We start from the raw sequence: 17911 nt of genomic DNA, 5'->3' as shown, positions 1-17911 counted from the left end.
GCCAAGCCGTTGCTATGTTTTCACTGCCTCTATTAGCTTTCAGCATTATTCCGATAAATGTGGAAAAACAACAAAAAAATATAGATTTCAGACATGGATAAATGGAAAGTGCCAGGGAACAAAGACTTAAAATAGCTAAATAAGGTGCCAGATAGCAAGGCAAAGAACTCCTAAGCAGGAATTGTCCATAATTGAGCTTTTAAACTAGAGGACCCTCTGCAACCAGGGAGATAAATCAAATAATGCTGATATACACAATGACCGGAGGAAAGACCGGACAGTGAAATACAAAGGCTTACACAACGCATGATTATTCCAATCCCGAAGCATGAGTAAATATTCAACTACGGTCTTGGCTCAACATTGCATTTTTTCTTGTTTGGTTATAGAAGCAACTGAAGGAGAAAAACAACATGCCAGCGAGGCTGGGGGAGGTGTGAGTGTCAATGTTCACTTAGCATATTTGTAGGGCTGCAAATTTACAGCAGTCTACATAGAAGTAGCTGCTGCCTCTTAATTCAAGCCGCTTTGACATGAGAGCAACGAAACTCATTCTGCAGTCTGAATTTTGATTTCATTAGTTAACTTTCTCGACTTGAAAGGCCCTTAAATCAGTCACTGATTTGGCATAACATCCATGTTCTACTCTTTATGCCACATGCTTATTTCCTGTTATTTAGATCCCCCCAACATATACAGAGAATATCTCCACCTACAGTACTCATTTTTTAACACTGTCAAATCCAAATCATTTTAGTATGTAAAATAAGTGACTGTATCAGACTTTTACCTCACACAACTATTTTTGTGCTTTTATAGTGCTCTATTATACTATATTATTTAGCTATACGATCCTTTAAGTGGTGACAGGTGGGTCTGTAACCCATTATGTCTCTCGTATTGAAATGTCATACATGACTGCAGGTACATTCACATCTGCCACATGCCTGATCGGGCACAAATATGCAAGAAAACGGTCGGATCAACGCCAGACCCCATTATAGTCAATGGGGATATTGTAGGATTTGGGCAAATCTGGCAGGCTGCTCTCTGCCGGAACAGCCTGCCGGATCAACTGCCGCAGATGCAAACGTACTCTAACCAACATGCATGTCTCTGGGGGAGTCAGGAAACATAGCTGCCTATTGTTGACAACACATTTTAATGTTATGTTTTAGATTTTCTGGTGTTTTTTTTTTTTTCTATGTCACTATCTATATATAAAAAAAATAAAATATATATATATATATATATACGGTATATTTATAGTGCATGCACAGTTGCCAACAGTCCTGAATTTGCAGGGACTGTCCCTAATTTTCAGAGACAGTCCCTAAAATGTTGTCTGCACCAGGCTAAAAATGATTGCGACTTCTGTAAGCCCCAACTATAACTGTAACTATAAATGTGATTTTGGGCAGGTTTTGCATGTCCTTAATTGTCCCAAATGCAATGTTGGTAAGTATGCGCATAGCACACACAAGGAGGGAATGCTCACTAGAAAGGTTTTACCTATGGGTAATTAAATGTTAGCAAAACGTCCTTGAATTACCCAAATCACCAATAGCATTGGGACTGCTGGAACTGAAGACAGATCATAGAACCTCGTCTATGCAGATTTAATCTCAAAATAGCTTTAAAGGGTTAATATTCAGGCTGTATCAAGTGTTAATGACAAACAACAAGTAACACTTTTTCACAAGAAACGGATAAATATCTGACTCACCAGACACACATAAGACTGGTGATGAGGTCTGCCTATAACCACAGTGTAACCCACCCACGCAAGCCCTAACATTTAAACTAACAGTAAATGATTCTCAAGCGTTACCCTTAGGTATGATTTTATTTATTAACTTACATCAATCTAAATCAATGTTCAATCACTTACCTTCAACAGCGACCAACTGGTATGATATTTAAGCCTAACTTCACTCAAGACCTGAAAATTCGGGCAGATTTGCAAGTCTATCTGAAATCCCAAGTCTTCATGTCATACACATTGGGATCCAGGAAGCCAAGATATGCGGAGTTGTAAGGGTATGTCCAGATGTAGTGGTTGAGGTTTGGGGAAAAAACTCTTTAAAAACAGCATTGCGTTTTTGGTGGGATTTTTGATGTGCGCATACAGGTCTGACACCCAGGACCCCCGCCGATTAGCTGTTTGAGAACCTCTGCCTTCTTGCAGCTTACTAAGCCGATCACCGTACATTGTATAGCGGCTGTGCTTAGAATCGTGCTCAGCCTCGTTCACTTCTATGGGGCTGAGCTGCTTCCAGGCCACATGACACATAAAAGTGTCAGAACTGGCCTAGGAAAAGGCGTAAGAAGGCCACTGTATGACTGCTGGCGCCTCTGCCTTCTCAAACAGCTGATAGGCGGGGGTCCCGGGTGTTGGACCCCCACCAATCAAAGGATAGGCCATCAGTATAAAACTCCCAGAGAACTCCTTAAACAAATATCCTTAAAAGTTAACTATAATTTCCAAAAACTTCTGAGATGTCATTGTGACATGTTAAAAGTTTTGACTGGTGGATGCCTGGGTGCAGTTACTCACCAGTCGCTGGACCAAAGGGACAAAACACTCAAATGAGGGACAATAGTTGCCTTTTAACCCTGCAGAGCTTCCATTTTGTAAATGTGGGAAAGAAAAAAAAATCAGTGCTTACTGCTTTCCATGGACCCTGCCAAACAAATCCCCATATCTCAGCTTCCTGAACCCCTGTGTTTCAGGCTGTGAGTGAAGTGAAGCGTTAAAGAAAACATCAAGTGATTTCTGCTAAATTATCTGAGAACAGGATCTAATGGAAGGAGAGAAAATGTGCTCTGTGATATACCGGTATATAGGATTTACAGCAGGAGTTCCCAGGACTCCTAGGAGAGACAGTGAGAGTCCTGAGTACCCTGCCCACACAGTGATTGACAGCCTTCTCTATACACACTGATACAGGGAAAGCTGTCAATCATCCTGTGTGGGCAGAGTAATCAGGACTCCTACTGCCTCTCCTAAGAGTCCTGCCAGGATTTATTCCGTTTTTTACTCAGAAATCCTGCTCTAAATCATATACATTTATATATCTCAGAGCTCAGATTCTCTCCCTCTACCATACTTAGCTCTCAGATAGGGTCACAGAAATGACAGTTTCTGTTTAATACCCCATTCACAATAATCCCCATTATAAATGTTTATTTAATGCAATGCTTAAGAATTCATTTAGCTGTGAATAAAGGTTATACATGGTGGATAAATGCTTACCTGGATATACAGTCGGTTTGGGGAAAGCAGAGATTGGTTCTGGAATAGAAAACAAAATACATTTTATTTCTTTTATTCTATTTTTCTTTTTGTGTTATTCATCCAAATGAACGGAGAGTTACATGTCTGTCACCATTACGTATTTATTACTTCATTTTACACTGCTGTGTTAGAAGCATTTGATGCTCAGCCCTCATAGATACCTTGCAATGAACCACATTAGTGGGTTCATTTCAGATGCAAGCGCAAACCTCCCCCTGGATTCATTACATTTCATTTATTATGCCATGTCGATGCCGAGCATGTGTGCAAGAGAAGTGTATTGATTAGGTGCTCAGTCTATATTCCATGAAACACAGTGAACCATCTCCCCACTGCTGTGTCATCTTTAAATGGGATAAGACAATTATGATCTCATGGCTACCAGTAATTATACACGGCAGGATATTAAATGTTAGCTTTGGCAGAACTACATTTCCCATGATTCTGGGCCTGATGCTTTGGTTGAACATCCTTGTAGTCTAAATACTTGTCTACAAAGAAAAGGCCAATTGGTGTGTTCAACGACCCAGAGGAAAAAAAATCCATGATCAATAAACCACCTTCGACAGAAGGGACAATTATATCCCTGAATTGTAATTTTTTGGTGCAGATCTTAAGAAACGCACTTATCTAAGTCACTCAATCTCTACGGAAAACTAACAGGGGAACTGTGACGGAAACATAAGGCAATATCCATTGTAAAGCTATTGTTTGGTATGATGCTATGTGGGTTATGAAGCTAATACTGATTCAATACAATATTGATTATTACTATTTGCCTTTAGATCAGTATGATATTAATATGGTTATTCTGATCCCATACTTAGTAGTGTTGAGCGAGCACCAAAGTGCTCGTGTGCAACACTTCGCGATGCTCAGGTGTTCTACCGAGCACCCGAGCACAATGGAAGTCAATGGGAGAACCCAGGCACCCCCTGCTCTGAAGAGGGGAGGGTGTTGGGACTCTAGTTTGGCTTAGGAGTCCCTGCAATGTTCATATATGGAGTCAGTGCTTGGGGACACCCCAGTGTATTTAAATCTAATTTATCCTCTATTTCAGAAAAGTTTCTGCCAGGATTCAAACTCACAACCTTCTGAATTAGAGGCAAGGCACTTAACCACTCAGCTATAATAGCTGCATATGAGACTACATCTGTGAGTTCAAATCCTGTCACAAACTTGAGACTTCTACTGTATAGGTCTCAGTAGAAGTACAGTACAGTATAAGTCTCATATATATATTTTTTTTAAGTAACTGGCTATGCAGCTATTATAGCTGAGTAGTTAAGTGCCTTGCCTCTAATACAAAAGGTTGTGAGTTCTAATCACAGCAGAAACTTTTCTGAAATACAGGCTAAATTAGATTTAAATACACTAGTGTGTCCCCAAGTACTGATTCCATATATCGACATCGCTATATATGGAGTCAGAGCAGGGACTCCTAAGCCTCGGATTTACACTGAGGGATTTCATCACTGTACACCGACATTCTACAGAGAAATAGAGGCTAAATTAGATTTAAATACACTGACTCGAGCACACATGGTGTTTGGCTGAGCATAGCGATGCTGGAGACGAACTGGTGTTCGGCCGAACATGTTCGCTCAACACTAATACTTAGTGTCATTCTAGGCCATTAGGCTGAGTGTATGTACCTGACGATGCTATTTTTTGGAGAAGGGTTAAAAAGCTGTTCTAAATGCCCATCATCCTTTAAATGTGAAGCTTGCAACTGGGTGCATCTCTGGGGAAAGGATGCTACAGTGATCACACTTTACGCTATTTTATATCTTTTTTTGTTTGTACATTGCCTAATGATACATTTTCTCATCCACACTCTCTACGCTTGATATTGCATGTACTAAAACTTACGGCTTAGAAACCTCACTGGTGGACTAGGGACATGAAGACTTCTAAAAGCTTGCTTCGATTTTACAACACTCAGGGTGACTGCAAAATTTTGTATTCAATGTAGAATACACTTCCAGAGCTCTGCTTCTTTGTTCAACTACTTGAAAGGTTTTCTACAATCACGGTTACTATGTAGCCCCTACTTTCTTATATCAGACATAACATCTGGGTTTTTACTGTGCTGTGCTAGATGTCATACCATATCACACAGAAGTTGATAAGGGACCAAACTAAAAAGTCCATATATAAAAAAAAACGGTGTATGAGGAGTTTATAAACCAGTGAGGAGGCAAGTGGTATACAGCTCTTTCAACACCAAGGTCGGCAAAATAAAATCTTTGACCAAAGAAGTGATGGGTTTTAAATAGATGGAAAAGCTTGCTGGAAATGATAACATTCTGGGTCAAGCTAGGCCTTCCAGTCCTAATCCTCTTACCCATGCAGTTTTCCAGGGGGATATCATTAGCTATCCGAATGTCATCCACTGCAATCTCTCCTGATTGGCCTTTACCAACAATTCCTTCGATGACAACCTGCAAGTAAAAAAAAGATCTATAAACATACAATATCTAATCATAGTATAACAAGCTCTTTGTATATCTACAAAAACACAAATCCGAGATTATTTGTATATATTTATTACTAGTAGAAGGGGCTAAAATTTGTTATTATGGACTCTGGTAACAGCACACCTCATCTACACAGGATAGTCTTCCAATAGCACCAGAATAAATGTGTATAATCTACATAGGAGAGTCAAATCAATTAGAATAACCTATATAGGATAGTTAACTAGTAGCTCCAAATGAATCCACCTAGGGTAGACATCTCGTAGTGCCCAAATCAATGCTTAGAATCTATACAGGATAGCTAAGTAGTTGTGCCCAAATAATGGGGTACCTAGCATATCGCTTGGATGTACCACATATGTCAGATAGGTGCAGGTCTCACTTCTGGGATCCACGCCTATCTCTACAATGGGACCTTTCAAAGTAAAGGAGAGCAAACCGCACATGTGCTGGTTTCTCTTCATTCACTGCGTCTGCTATGTGACCTCCGCAAACTCCCATTCCTGTGAATGGAGGTTGGCCGTGCATGCATGGCTGCTTTCCCTTCAGTTTGGGGACTTTGTTCTGGAGATAGGAGCAGGTCTCAGAGGTGGGACCCACATTTGACATTGGTGGCATATCTTAGAGGTATGCCACGAATGTTGAGATGTGATATATTCAAGATTAATGAGACACAATTGGGCGGACTGCGTGCATTTTGAAGAGATCTATGATGCAATACATGACCCGAGCTAGGCATTATGCTGTGCATGTGCCCATTCGGCATTAGTCATTACACGGTGTTATTTCTACTGCTGCATGGTTTAGTAAAGCATCAGCATAATGTCCATTTAATCTCTTGCCACGACAGCACAGATAGTGAACTGAAGGATTGAATTCCTGCTCTTAATGTCAACAAATATTCTCTACCTGTTTGCATTTAACTTAGACAAAGCAGATTGGAGAGGACAGCTCTCCCCCTCCCGATACGCTACAATTTGGCTCACGGTCAGCGTCCTGGCTGTTTTGTTAAATATAGTCCTACAGGGACAGAACTATGTTCATAATTTATACTCTGGGCTCATTTTTGAGAGTGTGTTCAGCGCAGCCGTGTTGCTACTAGCTACCAAGAAAAGCACAAGGAAGCCTGCTGCTGAACATTAGCGGCAGGTCCCTCTGACTGAGGACTAAACAATTAGAATTTAAAATGCAATTTCTTTCCAGCACCAGAGCACTTCCTCACTCGCTGCTGATTAATACAGTTGCTTACCTCTTCAATAATCAATGCAATCATGCCTGTCTTTAAAGACACAGCACAGGGAAAACGACAGCTTAGCCCTTTAATGAGAAATTATAAGAAATGCTTTGAACTATGCCCTTTTCTAAAAAATGTCGTTGGCATAAACAGGGAGATGATTATTTAATTAAATGTCAAATATGGCCACCTAGAATTCTCCTCGAGTCCTGCTCCCTGCGCAAATGTGTGCCTGCAGCTCCAATGATACCAAAATGAAACACTGAAAGTGATTGTCTTGCTGTTAAGTGACGTTCCATATTTCTTTGTTTATACACAACTATCCCAAAAAATAAATGGCGTGTCATGCATCATGTTTATGAAGGAATTAAAAAAGGACTGATGTGACGGAAGAAGGAAGGGTGTTTATGAAGCACGTACCAACCGCACCAATGTCAAATGGATTATCACAGCTACGTATAGATTCGGTCACATACGTCATCTTCCCACCCATTATTGCCTGGAATCACTCATATTACTATACTGATAAAACATTTTTTGTGTACGTGTGAAGGACACCAGGAAATACGCAGGAAGTCAGTGCTGTGTATCATTCTGCAGATCACACCTTAGATATCTCACCTCTTCTGCCCGTCACATTTTGTCCATAGATGTGTTAAGTTGCACAATAATTAGCAGTAACATCTTCTACATATCTGCCACATCATTTGCATCAATTGTATTTGCTGAACTTCCATCATGCATTTTCATGTAAATGTGGGGAATGATGCAGAAAGGCTGTACTTTTCTGAAGCTTCCCAGATTGTAGTAAGGAGCACATGCAGAATACTTGGCTGGGGAGATGACTACATGGAGCTCTTTTCCAGAGATTACTAATCTACCGGTCATGTTATCCTGCACTGAATGACTATTTGTCATTACCCATACAGAAGAAGTTCTAGTCATGGTCTGTTCGCATCCTGCGGGTATAGACAATACATGCCTTATGATGATTAGTACCTCACTATATTGAAGTCTGCTTACACTGCATTCCCTTCCAGATGAATACAGAGCAGGGCATATATTCTCTTATAAGAAAAAACTAATCCATTCCTTTCGTGCAGAATACAGCACATACAGAAACTGCACAGAAGGCTACAGAGAAATTAGGAAAATAAATGATCCGAATATTTTATGTTAATACAAATGCATCTGCAAATAAATGTGTAGCTTGAAACATTATGCTCAAAATCAGATTTGTCCACCAGGGGCGCTGTCTGACTGAAGTTTGTAAGTCTTATCCACTTATCAAGTGGATGTTACATTTATATATAGAACGAAAATTTTGGAGGAACAAACATTCAGGGGGAAATTTACTAATACTGGCGTTTCATACTAGGTTGTAGTAAGATACACTAAATTAATAAAAAAAATTATAATCTATTGCTATATTCTATTGCTAGAATGTGTGCAATTTGTGGCGTAGGAGGCCACACACCCCTGCCTCTAAACCCACTTTCTTTTGAAAAGTTACAAGAGAAACTTAAAGCAGCAAAATATTGCCCAGCGGGTATGAGGAAATCAGGAGGGGCAGCTATAGGCCAAACCAGGCAGCCTAAAACCTGCATTCATTTTCATAACTCCCCCCAAGTGACTATATAACAGCAGTTATCCATTCCACATGAAGCAGTAGAATAACAGTATCACTGAGTGCCTGGATGACATGAGGGGTACCCAGCAGACTATACACAATTCTCATAAAGTGAGAAGAATGCCCGAAAACTGCTGCTACATATAAGCATCATCATATCATAAAAACATTATCTCTTGTAACACATTGGATAATATGCGTGTATTCTTCAAAGGTTGTCTTTATTCCACTGACTGTTTGTGCCTAGGTGTCATCTCCATTAGATTACAATTACACGTGGAACAGAGAGCTGATGCCTACATGTCGAAGCTACGGGGAGTGAAGAACACTTTTTTCCATAGCAAGACAAGACTTCAACATTCTGCCGAATACATCAAAAGCCTAATGCCATCCACAAAGACCCAAATGCTGCTATAGATCAGTGCTTTCTGAATAACAAGCAGCGTACCATTTAGTTGCTATAACAACACGAGAAACAGAATGAAAACAACTCTGCTTAACTGAAGTCTCCGATGGGAGCCATCCAGATTCTCCTGTAATATTAAAATAAACACTATAAATCCTCTTAATACAAATCTCTTATTGCATATTTGCCAGAACTGTCCCTTTAATTCAAATCTCCTGGAAGTTGGATTGCCTCCTAGAGCCTGCTGACAATTTATTAACCTCGTGATATATGCACACTGCAAAAGCATCAAGGCTTGCAAAATCTGTCTAATGGCGCCAGGAACAAATTTAGGGCTCTTTGTAATCAAGAACACTTTGATAAATCCAGGTGACACATGAACTAATTGCTATGATGATGAGAGGCACAACTAGTAAAAGAGATGTTTGAAGAACCACAACATTAGTTAGGACAAACCAACCAAAAGAAGTTTTTTTCCCCTTTCAAGCTCAAGAAAGCCTATGTACATTTACTGTATTATGGCTGACAAGAGTAAGCTGAGATGCCAAGTACATTTAGAAAATGACCTCAGATCTTGGAGAGTGACGGAGTAAAGCTGACCATGCACATTAGATAAATGTCACCTGAACCTGATGATATCAGTGAGACGGGACGACCATCTAATGTGTATGAAGACTGTCCGACTTTCCCCCTGATATTGGAGGATTTCAGCTGCCCCATTCTTTTGTTCTAGGGGAAATAAGCTCCTGCCACAGAGGTAATGTGTATGGGGCACTGGGAGAGAGAAAGCTTTCAGAAGAACAAGCTACCTAAATTGTATAACTGGCCTAAACATACAATATTTGGCTACTCCTTGGATATCACATCCTTCTCTTTACGCTAGACTTCTTTGTACCTGGTATTCCCCATCATAACTTGTTAGGAGGATTCGGCCATCTTTCCATTCACTTCCCGGTTCTTCCCTTATTTTCCACAGCAAACTGTTCTCCTGGCTGGAATTCCTGAGCACTCGCAATGTGGCACCACTAGTTCCTGATGCTCTATAACGGAAGGCCAAGCAAAAGGCACAGTTGGGCTGATGCATTCTGGGGCTAAGTAAACGGGCATGTTGGCCCTCTCTTCTTCCACTGCTGGGCAATCTCAGGTAGTTTTTACTGCTGGCTATAAAAAAGTAAGAAGAATGCCAATGTTAACGGTTTAACACTAGATTTTATACATAAACAAACCTAGTGATGCTTCTTCTACGGCGTGGCTGTCACCATTTGGATAAGGCTTGGAGACAGTCCCTGTTGCTTCACATAAGTCATCTTTTTTAGTATGTAGCGTATGCAGTTCTTATCAGTCAATGTATCAAGGCAACCTTTGTAATGCCTGCTACATTCACTTGTTTTGTTTTCAAAAAGTGTGGATGTCACAAAGTTAAACTAACAAAAAAGCTTGTATTTGTTTAAATCTGAGCATATCCTGGTCTAAACACTGATAAAACTCCTTGTTTTCCAAGCTCAGAGAACTAACAACAGCTGTTTCTCCCTCTTAAGCTGCTGTTGTCTTTCATCAAAGAACAAGACCACCCTGAACTGAGATCATCTGTAGCCCCTTTTCTTGTGCTTGGATCCTAAAAATAATTCTGAAAGTAGCTCCAACAGGCAGTAAAATGCATTTGTAGAAAAACCCGTTGTCAGCAAAATAAGTAATACCGTCTGTGAGCATCGAAGAACAATGAAACCTGATCAAGTGATCTCAGAAATACACTTCAAAGAGCAGAACTGATCAGGAAAAACTATAGAACAGGTTGATGTACTGTGTCATATATTACATATGCACAGCACAGGCTGTCTATTTGAAGAGTACTCTACAAACTAACTTATTGTTCTGTTTAAAACTAAAACATTCTTTAGTTTTTAAGAACTTCAAAACAGCATTGTGGAGCTATAGAGAAGGTGGGCCCTAGCCACCCGAAAGTCACAAGTTCTCAATGTCAGTGTTGTATGCACCCTGCTTTGTTGTAGACACACAGATATCCCCTCTGTCCACTGTCAGATGTGACCGCTATGGGAAGTATAAAAGGCATTAATAAGGCCTGTGACAAATCTTTCTTTACAGGCACAGTTTTGATGCATGAGAGAAGCTTCTGTAAGAAGCCATGAACACTAAAGGCTTTCTGTTCATGTGCAATATCCTATATATTCAATATTTGTAATATGGCTGCAAAGATTCAGTAAAAAGGGAGTCAGCAGCACTTTATGACTCTTTATTGATAGTCATGAGAGTGAAAAAAACAAAAAACTTCAGGAGCATTACAAAAGTTTTTCTATCCAAGAATACTTTTTGTATGAAGTAAACCAAATGTGGGTAAGCTATACAGATACTCTAGCATGTATTAATTATAGAAAGGGTTGTACGATTAGTAAAAGAAAATCTGTCCTCAGAAACAGCGCTGCTCTTGCCTATGGGCTGTGGCTGGTATTACAATTCAGCCCAATTCATTTTAAGAGCAGGATCAACCCTATTCAACCAAGCATAGCGCCTGATAGAGTTGATCCTGCTAATAAAAAAACTAATAACTGGCTTGTAAAAGTTGTAAGAGTACTTCGGTGTAAAGTGGGGTGGGGCGTACCACAGGTACTTAGCTTTCCAGCACTGGACTCTGCCCTCAGCTGCATGAAGAATGAAAAGCTCTTTTCTTGGGAACATTACAACCTATTTTCACTAGACATGTATAATTTTTATCAGAAGGTTAAAAAAAATGGATGACATTAAACATGTGAAAAAGAAAACCGAGTATAAGTGGAACCTAAGAGTGATATGTTACTAGATCGAAGCATATCAATAAACCACTGCAGAGCAGATATCTCTAATAGTAAAGAGGTTGATATTTGGAACCAAAAGCAGCCTTTCTGGAGGTACACAAAAGGTTAACAAAATAACAAGCAATTATAATATCCCAGAGGAGAGGAAATGAAAAGCGAAATCCAGCATAGGTTATAAAAATAGGTCCTTCCCTTCATGCAAAAGGCTCATTATATTAATTAAACATTATTAGGCTGATGGAGATGGGCAGGCAGTGATTTCTACTGAGACCTTTGGTAAGTGTTCTTTCTGTTGCTGCAAGCTTATATTTTCTGCCTGAGGGGTCCAAAGTGGATTACCGACCCCCGTAAGCAATGGTGAAATACTTCCAAAACCAACATGCCCAGAAATGAAAATGTATATTCTTCAATATGATTTATTGATTGTTAAGATGTAGCTCCTTTTGATGTTTTAAGGAAAATGGGAGAGGCACAACCTCCGCTGCAGTGCAACCTGCAGAGGAATTATGGGAAATGTAGTTCTTTACAGCTGCAGTGTGGAAGGTTGACGATCCCCACTTGGAGGGTTAGCTTTAATAAATGGAAACTATAATAAAAGCTGTTTTTATATAGAGAAATGGAAAATTTTGACAAAACATGAGAATGAGGTAAGTCATTAAAATGGGTCATGCTGAGGAGCTAGGGTGCAACTGTACCTTTTCTATAAACTGTGTGTAAAGGAAAACCTTGTAGGTGGATGAAAATAAGATTTTCTGCATCATTATATAATACATCAAGTTCCAATAAAATAGAATGAGCTGCTGGAGCTTGGCGACATATTGAAAACCTCTATATCATTATTCTCTATGAGCATTTTACACAGTGGGGGCCAGGAAATAATGGAATGATTCATCTTAGATACTTTGGTCTTATAAATTACCACTATGGTTGTTGTAGTGTTGTATACTATTCAGTTACAACAATTGCCGATTCATGTTACCTCTGCTTTTTTTCTTATTTATATGCAGATGTAACACATTTCCTAAATCTATATGTTTATTCATACAATACTCCACATTTATACTCAAAGAACATATGTAACAAACTTACCAGGAATGGATCCATAATGTCCCATCCAGGTGCTATTGGGATGAAATGACCACGTGAAGTTAGCTTTAATATCATGTGTCCAGCTGCAAACATCTTCCGAATGGTCAAAATTACAATTGAATCCCGGTGGAACCACACAATCTTTAAGAAGGAAGAAAAAAAAAGATTCTTTTTGTCTCTCTAGTGTACTCTGCACTTAGCTAAGCCTCACTTTTGCATTGTTATATTGCTAGAACATTGTGGACTATAAACCTCTGTCATCTGGGATCCTTTTAGTTGGCTCACAAGTCTTAAAACTGACGTTAGTTTTGATAGACTGAAGCCTATCTAATCCCACCAACAAAACAAAGACAGAAAACAAGGCAAAGAAGCCTGGGGTGTAAAAAATCAGTCGGTATCCACTATACAAAACTAAACCTTCTAAAAGCTGGGGAACTAATGCAGGAGGTGTTACCTACAGGACTTCCTATACTGAAGTCTTAGGCTACTTTCACATCCGCGTGATTGCTATATGGTTTTGAGATCCGGCATGGGATCTAAAAAAAACTGCAAAACGCTTCTGTCCTGTTCAGAATGGATCAGGTTGTATTATATAGAAAATGAAGAAACAAGATCTGGCACTCAAACTTTTGTAAGTCAATGGTCGCCAGATTCGTTTTTTTTCGTGTCTGAGAAAACTGGATTCAGCACCCATGACTTACATGGTTTTTGGTGCCAGATCAGTTTCCCAAGCCGCACACAGAAAATGCTGCTTGCAGCGACATTGTGTCCGACATAGGAACGCAACAAACCACTTTTGTCCCCACTGATAATGAAAGAGGACAAACCTGAAGCTTTGTGCTGCAGTTTGGAGAGCTTGTGCCGTATCTCAAAATCAGACAGCACAACGCTGATGTGAAAGTAGCCTTATACATATGACACTATAAAAGAAATTAGATAATAAACAGTAGCCTAATTTTCACTTGGCTGATTATCAGCATTTCAACATATTGCTTTCACAAAGACTATAGCTACCATATTACACAAAAATTTCTAAATTGTACTTAAAGAGAATGTAATGCAATCTGCAGGCAGGTGGAGCTAAGCAGATTGATATATAATTTTGTGGGAAAAGATTCAGTAATTTAAACATTTAAATCTCTGCTCTTTTTATTCTTAAGATTACCCTGTGTACAACTATAAGTGACTGACAGCTGTCCCTGTATACACACTTCAGGCGGCCATGCACATTCAACAAATATCAGCTGAATGCTTGTTCGGCCAACAGCTATCTCTTCCAACTCTATCTATATCTGCCATACATATACATGTTTGGCTCAGCTGAACATGTATGTGTATTCAATGGGGACTGAGGAGAAAACTGCTACTAGACTCATCTGGCAGTTGCTTATCTCCTGGGAGAACAAAAGGAACAATGAAAATATTCACTTCATCCGATCCTTCTCTCCCGCAACATCATCTGTCGGGAGAGAATCGGGAGCGCTCCATACACATTATACTGTTGGCCGAACCCATTATTCTCAGAGGGCCCAGCCAACAATACACTTATGTTTATGGAGCCCATTACAGATAGAATGCTATCAATCACTGATAACACCTCCCTTGTGTACAATTGAGATCAGAGACAGCAGAATTTAAAATTTAGAAATGACAAGTGTTATTCTTTACCCACAAAACTATATAACAAATTGATCAGCTTCAAAAATCCTTAAGGCTTACATATGCCTAAACAATGAAAAAGTCATCCATGTGAAAACAGATGAATCTTCTACTACCTTCAGCGTCTATGGAGTCAATGGTCTCCTCTTCAATAGCTACTTGTGTGGTTGTCTCTTCAATTTTTACGGTTGGTTTCACTGTCTCTGAGGTAGGTGCCATTTCTGCAAAAAGGCACAAAGGTTTTATCAAGCAAAATTCTAAAACCAATTTAGTTATGTGAAAACAGATATTTTAACTCAATAAAATAACACTAAATAAGCCCAAATCATTGGATATAACATTTTGCCATTGAGCTCTCCATTATTATGTCGTTAAACTAAGTGCAATGTTTACATGGTAGCGGTACACTTATCCCTCCTGAATCAATAAAAGCTTCTGCCCGTGTAATGACAATTCAACCATATAGACCTTCACACGGGCAGATAATTGCCTGAATAAACAGGGTCATGTTCTGCTGAAAAAAAAGATCATTGTCATGCTGGCCTAAAAGATTTGATCAGCCAAAAAACAATAATTTGCTTGTTTGTCGACTGATTGCAGGCATTTTATGGGTGAATGTTTGGCAAAGAATGTTCTTTCTGGGCAATAATTGTGGTTTACATAAAAGGACTTTGGAGCCCATATAATGTAATTTTACTTTGAAAAGAGAAAAAGATAGTATCTGCCATTATTTTCAGTAGAAAAATGTTTAGAATTTGGTATAATCTAAACTACTACAACACAATTTTAATAAGCCAAAAGTTTCATTATAGAAATATTAGGAGTCTTGATAATGATCAAGATGAACTTGAGACTGTAGTGAAAAAGTTTGCAGACGACTGTGTTATTACACCCATGTGTTGTACATTGAGAAAGTTGAATGTGAACGGAACACAAAAAGCAGCCAAAATCTGTGATGTGAGGATAATTTCCCTCTTGAGTTTAAGAGGAAAAAAAACTTAGAAAAAAATGGGATCCTTTGATCTGTGCTCTCTTTGGTCAGATTCTTTATTTTCCACTAACGGTAGTTCTCATTCTTTGTTCTAGTTAGCAAGTCTTAAGTTTGCACTGAATTTGAAAGACTGAAGGAATACTATAAAAGGTAATGTATTTATAGAGTAGTTGGGATTAGCAGATGGCTCACAGTTTAATGCCAGGTTGTTGATTCTGAAAGCAGCCATAACAGATGCCTATATAAGTTTAACTTGAACAGTGTCTGTACCTTGTCTTAAGCATTTACTGGTCTTATTATTAGCAACAATCACAGGATTTTCTAGTAGGATTCAGGAGAGATGAAGTTTACAATGCATTTCTATACATGGACAGTACAGTATATCCCTGATAAAGCATTACATTGTGTCATCTGAACAGACAAGGCATTACTTTAAAGTACACTAGCTGCTTGAGAACACAGCCAAGGAATTGTTGAACTACACACTTATAAATGGAAATTTTTGTTGTTGTGTTGGTGAGATGGTTTTAAAACGCTGCACAGTAGAATAATCCATTAGATGAGTGTGCCTCTCCAGACACTCAGATATTACTCATATGGGAAAACTCCAGTAAGACTACCAGTTCTTGCAATCTGTTTCTTGTAAACTCCAGGCTGGGGTCTTCCGAGCTACACACCCTCGCAACGGATTCTATGTCTGCAACTAGGGAATTTTAAAAATGTTCAAAGAACTTTCCTGCCTACATGCCAATCAGTGAGACTTGTTTTCCAACCAAGTCAGTTCTTAGCGAATATTAAGGCTGACGGTTAATACCAATAACAATTCATCCTCTTGTGACAACTACATATTTAGATAGTTATATAATATAATAGTTAGTTCATCTCAATCTCCTTAAGGGACCTATGTAGACTGTTAAGGTTAAAATGGTAAGTGAACGCTAAAGATGGTGCAATGCCAGTCACAAGTACAAGTGCCACCTAATCAGTTAGGTCAAGATTTGTATAGACCTCTCACTGTTGCAATTAGTTGCAAAAAGCACACTCAGTATGACACATGTTGTACCGTCCGCATAAAATAGCTAACACAAAATCAAAGTTGATATTAAAATGATATGGATTAGTGAAGGATGATATCATACTGTTGAATACTGATCACCATAAAATCCTGTAATAAAATGTATTGAGAATGACTGAATGTGAAGACAGGCCCCTTCACTTGTGTTTCTTTCTATCCAAACATTTTAAAGCTCATAGCTCCATAGCATCAGTTTATGTAGATCTCACAAGCATTACTTTAAGGGTGTTTGAACAAAAATGGAACACTATAGGGTGAATGGAGAGGACTGTACACGGTCAGTCACAGAGTCTTAAGCAAACATCTCTGAACGGAATACTAATAGAAAAATATATGACTGCTACAAGGCCACCTCTTTACCCCAATGTTTCCTGCACTTATATGAAATATAGTAGAGAATAGAGATGGCCTTGTGGTTCGCACGGTGGTCGTTTCGCGGCGAACGTTTCTCGTTCACGGTTCGCCGAACATGCGAACATATGGCGATGTCCGCCGGCGCCATATTATTTTGCATTGTGCCGAGCTTTGACCCATGACACATGCATCAGGTGGTACAGGACAGCCAATTGAGACGTTTTAGCACATAGACACACCTCCTACCTTATAAATAAACCCGATCTGGCAGCCATTTTACATTCAGTCTTTTGCCAGTGTAGGGAGAGGTTGCTGTGTGGAGCAGGGACAGACTGTTAAGGACACCAAACGCTAGCTAATAGGGCCACAAAAGTCCTTTTAAGGACTGGTATAGGTGTGCTATCGATAGGTGTGACATAATGAGGGGTGTAATATAATTATAATATACTTTCTGACATATAGTATAGTGCAATTGTATTATTCAGCGGTTGTGTGCGGTTCTGCTGCAATACCGCAGCTAGATAGAGGGACAAACGCTATTGGAATAACTCATTGCAACTAGTGTGATATATCTGTTGCACCCAAAAAAAGCTATTTGAGTGGTGTGATATACTTATAATATACCTTCCAACATAGAAAGTATATTATAGTGCATTTGTATTGTGCAGCAGTTGTGTGCGGTTATGCTGAGATACTGTAGCTAGATAGAGGGACAAACGCTATTGGAATAACTAATTTCAACGGGTGTGATATACCTGTTGCCCCCCAAAAACTGATTAAGGGATGAGATATACCTGATTCCACAAGACACTGATTAAGGGGTTTGATATACCTGCTTCCACAAAATATTGATTGAGGGGTGCGATACACCGACTTCCACAAAAT

General features: G+C 39.3%; 1 protein-coding gene across 2 annotated transcripts in view; it reads right to left on the bottom strand.

The window, feature by feature from the left end:
- The window catches only part of NRP2 (neuropilin 2), a 112300-nt gene that overhangs the window by 18312 nt on the left and 76077 nt on the right, over positions 1-17911 (bottom strand). For both annotated transcript variants that reach the window (XM_044303001.1, XM_044303002.1), the window contains exons 11-15: positions 14723-14827; positions 12948-13088; positions 9944-10209; positions 5646-5742; positions 3257-3295 (exon numbers count right to left, since the gene is read on the bottom strand). In XM_044303001.1, the coding sequence (XP_044158936.1) occupies positions 3257-3295; positions 5646-5742; positions 9944-10209; positions 12948-13088; positions 14723-14827 (648 nt within the window). The remainder of the gene's footprint in view (positions 1-3256; positions 3296-5645; positions 5743-9943; positions 10210-12947; positions 13089-14722; positions 14828-17911) is intronic.

The sequence above is a fragment of the Bufo gargarizans genome, chromosome 8 (genome assembly GCF_014858855.1).
Source record: "Bufo gargarizans isolate SCDJY-AF-19 chromosome 8, ASM1485885v1, whole genome shotgun sequence".
Taxonomy (NCBI): domain Eukaryota; kingdom Metazoa; phylum Chordata; class Amphibia; order Anura; family Bufonidae; genus Bufo; species Bufo gargarizans.
The sequence above is the reverse complement of the archived record's forward strand: the minus strand, read 5'-3'. Positions and strand labels throughout refer to the sequence as shown.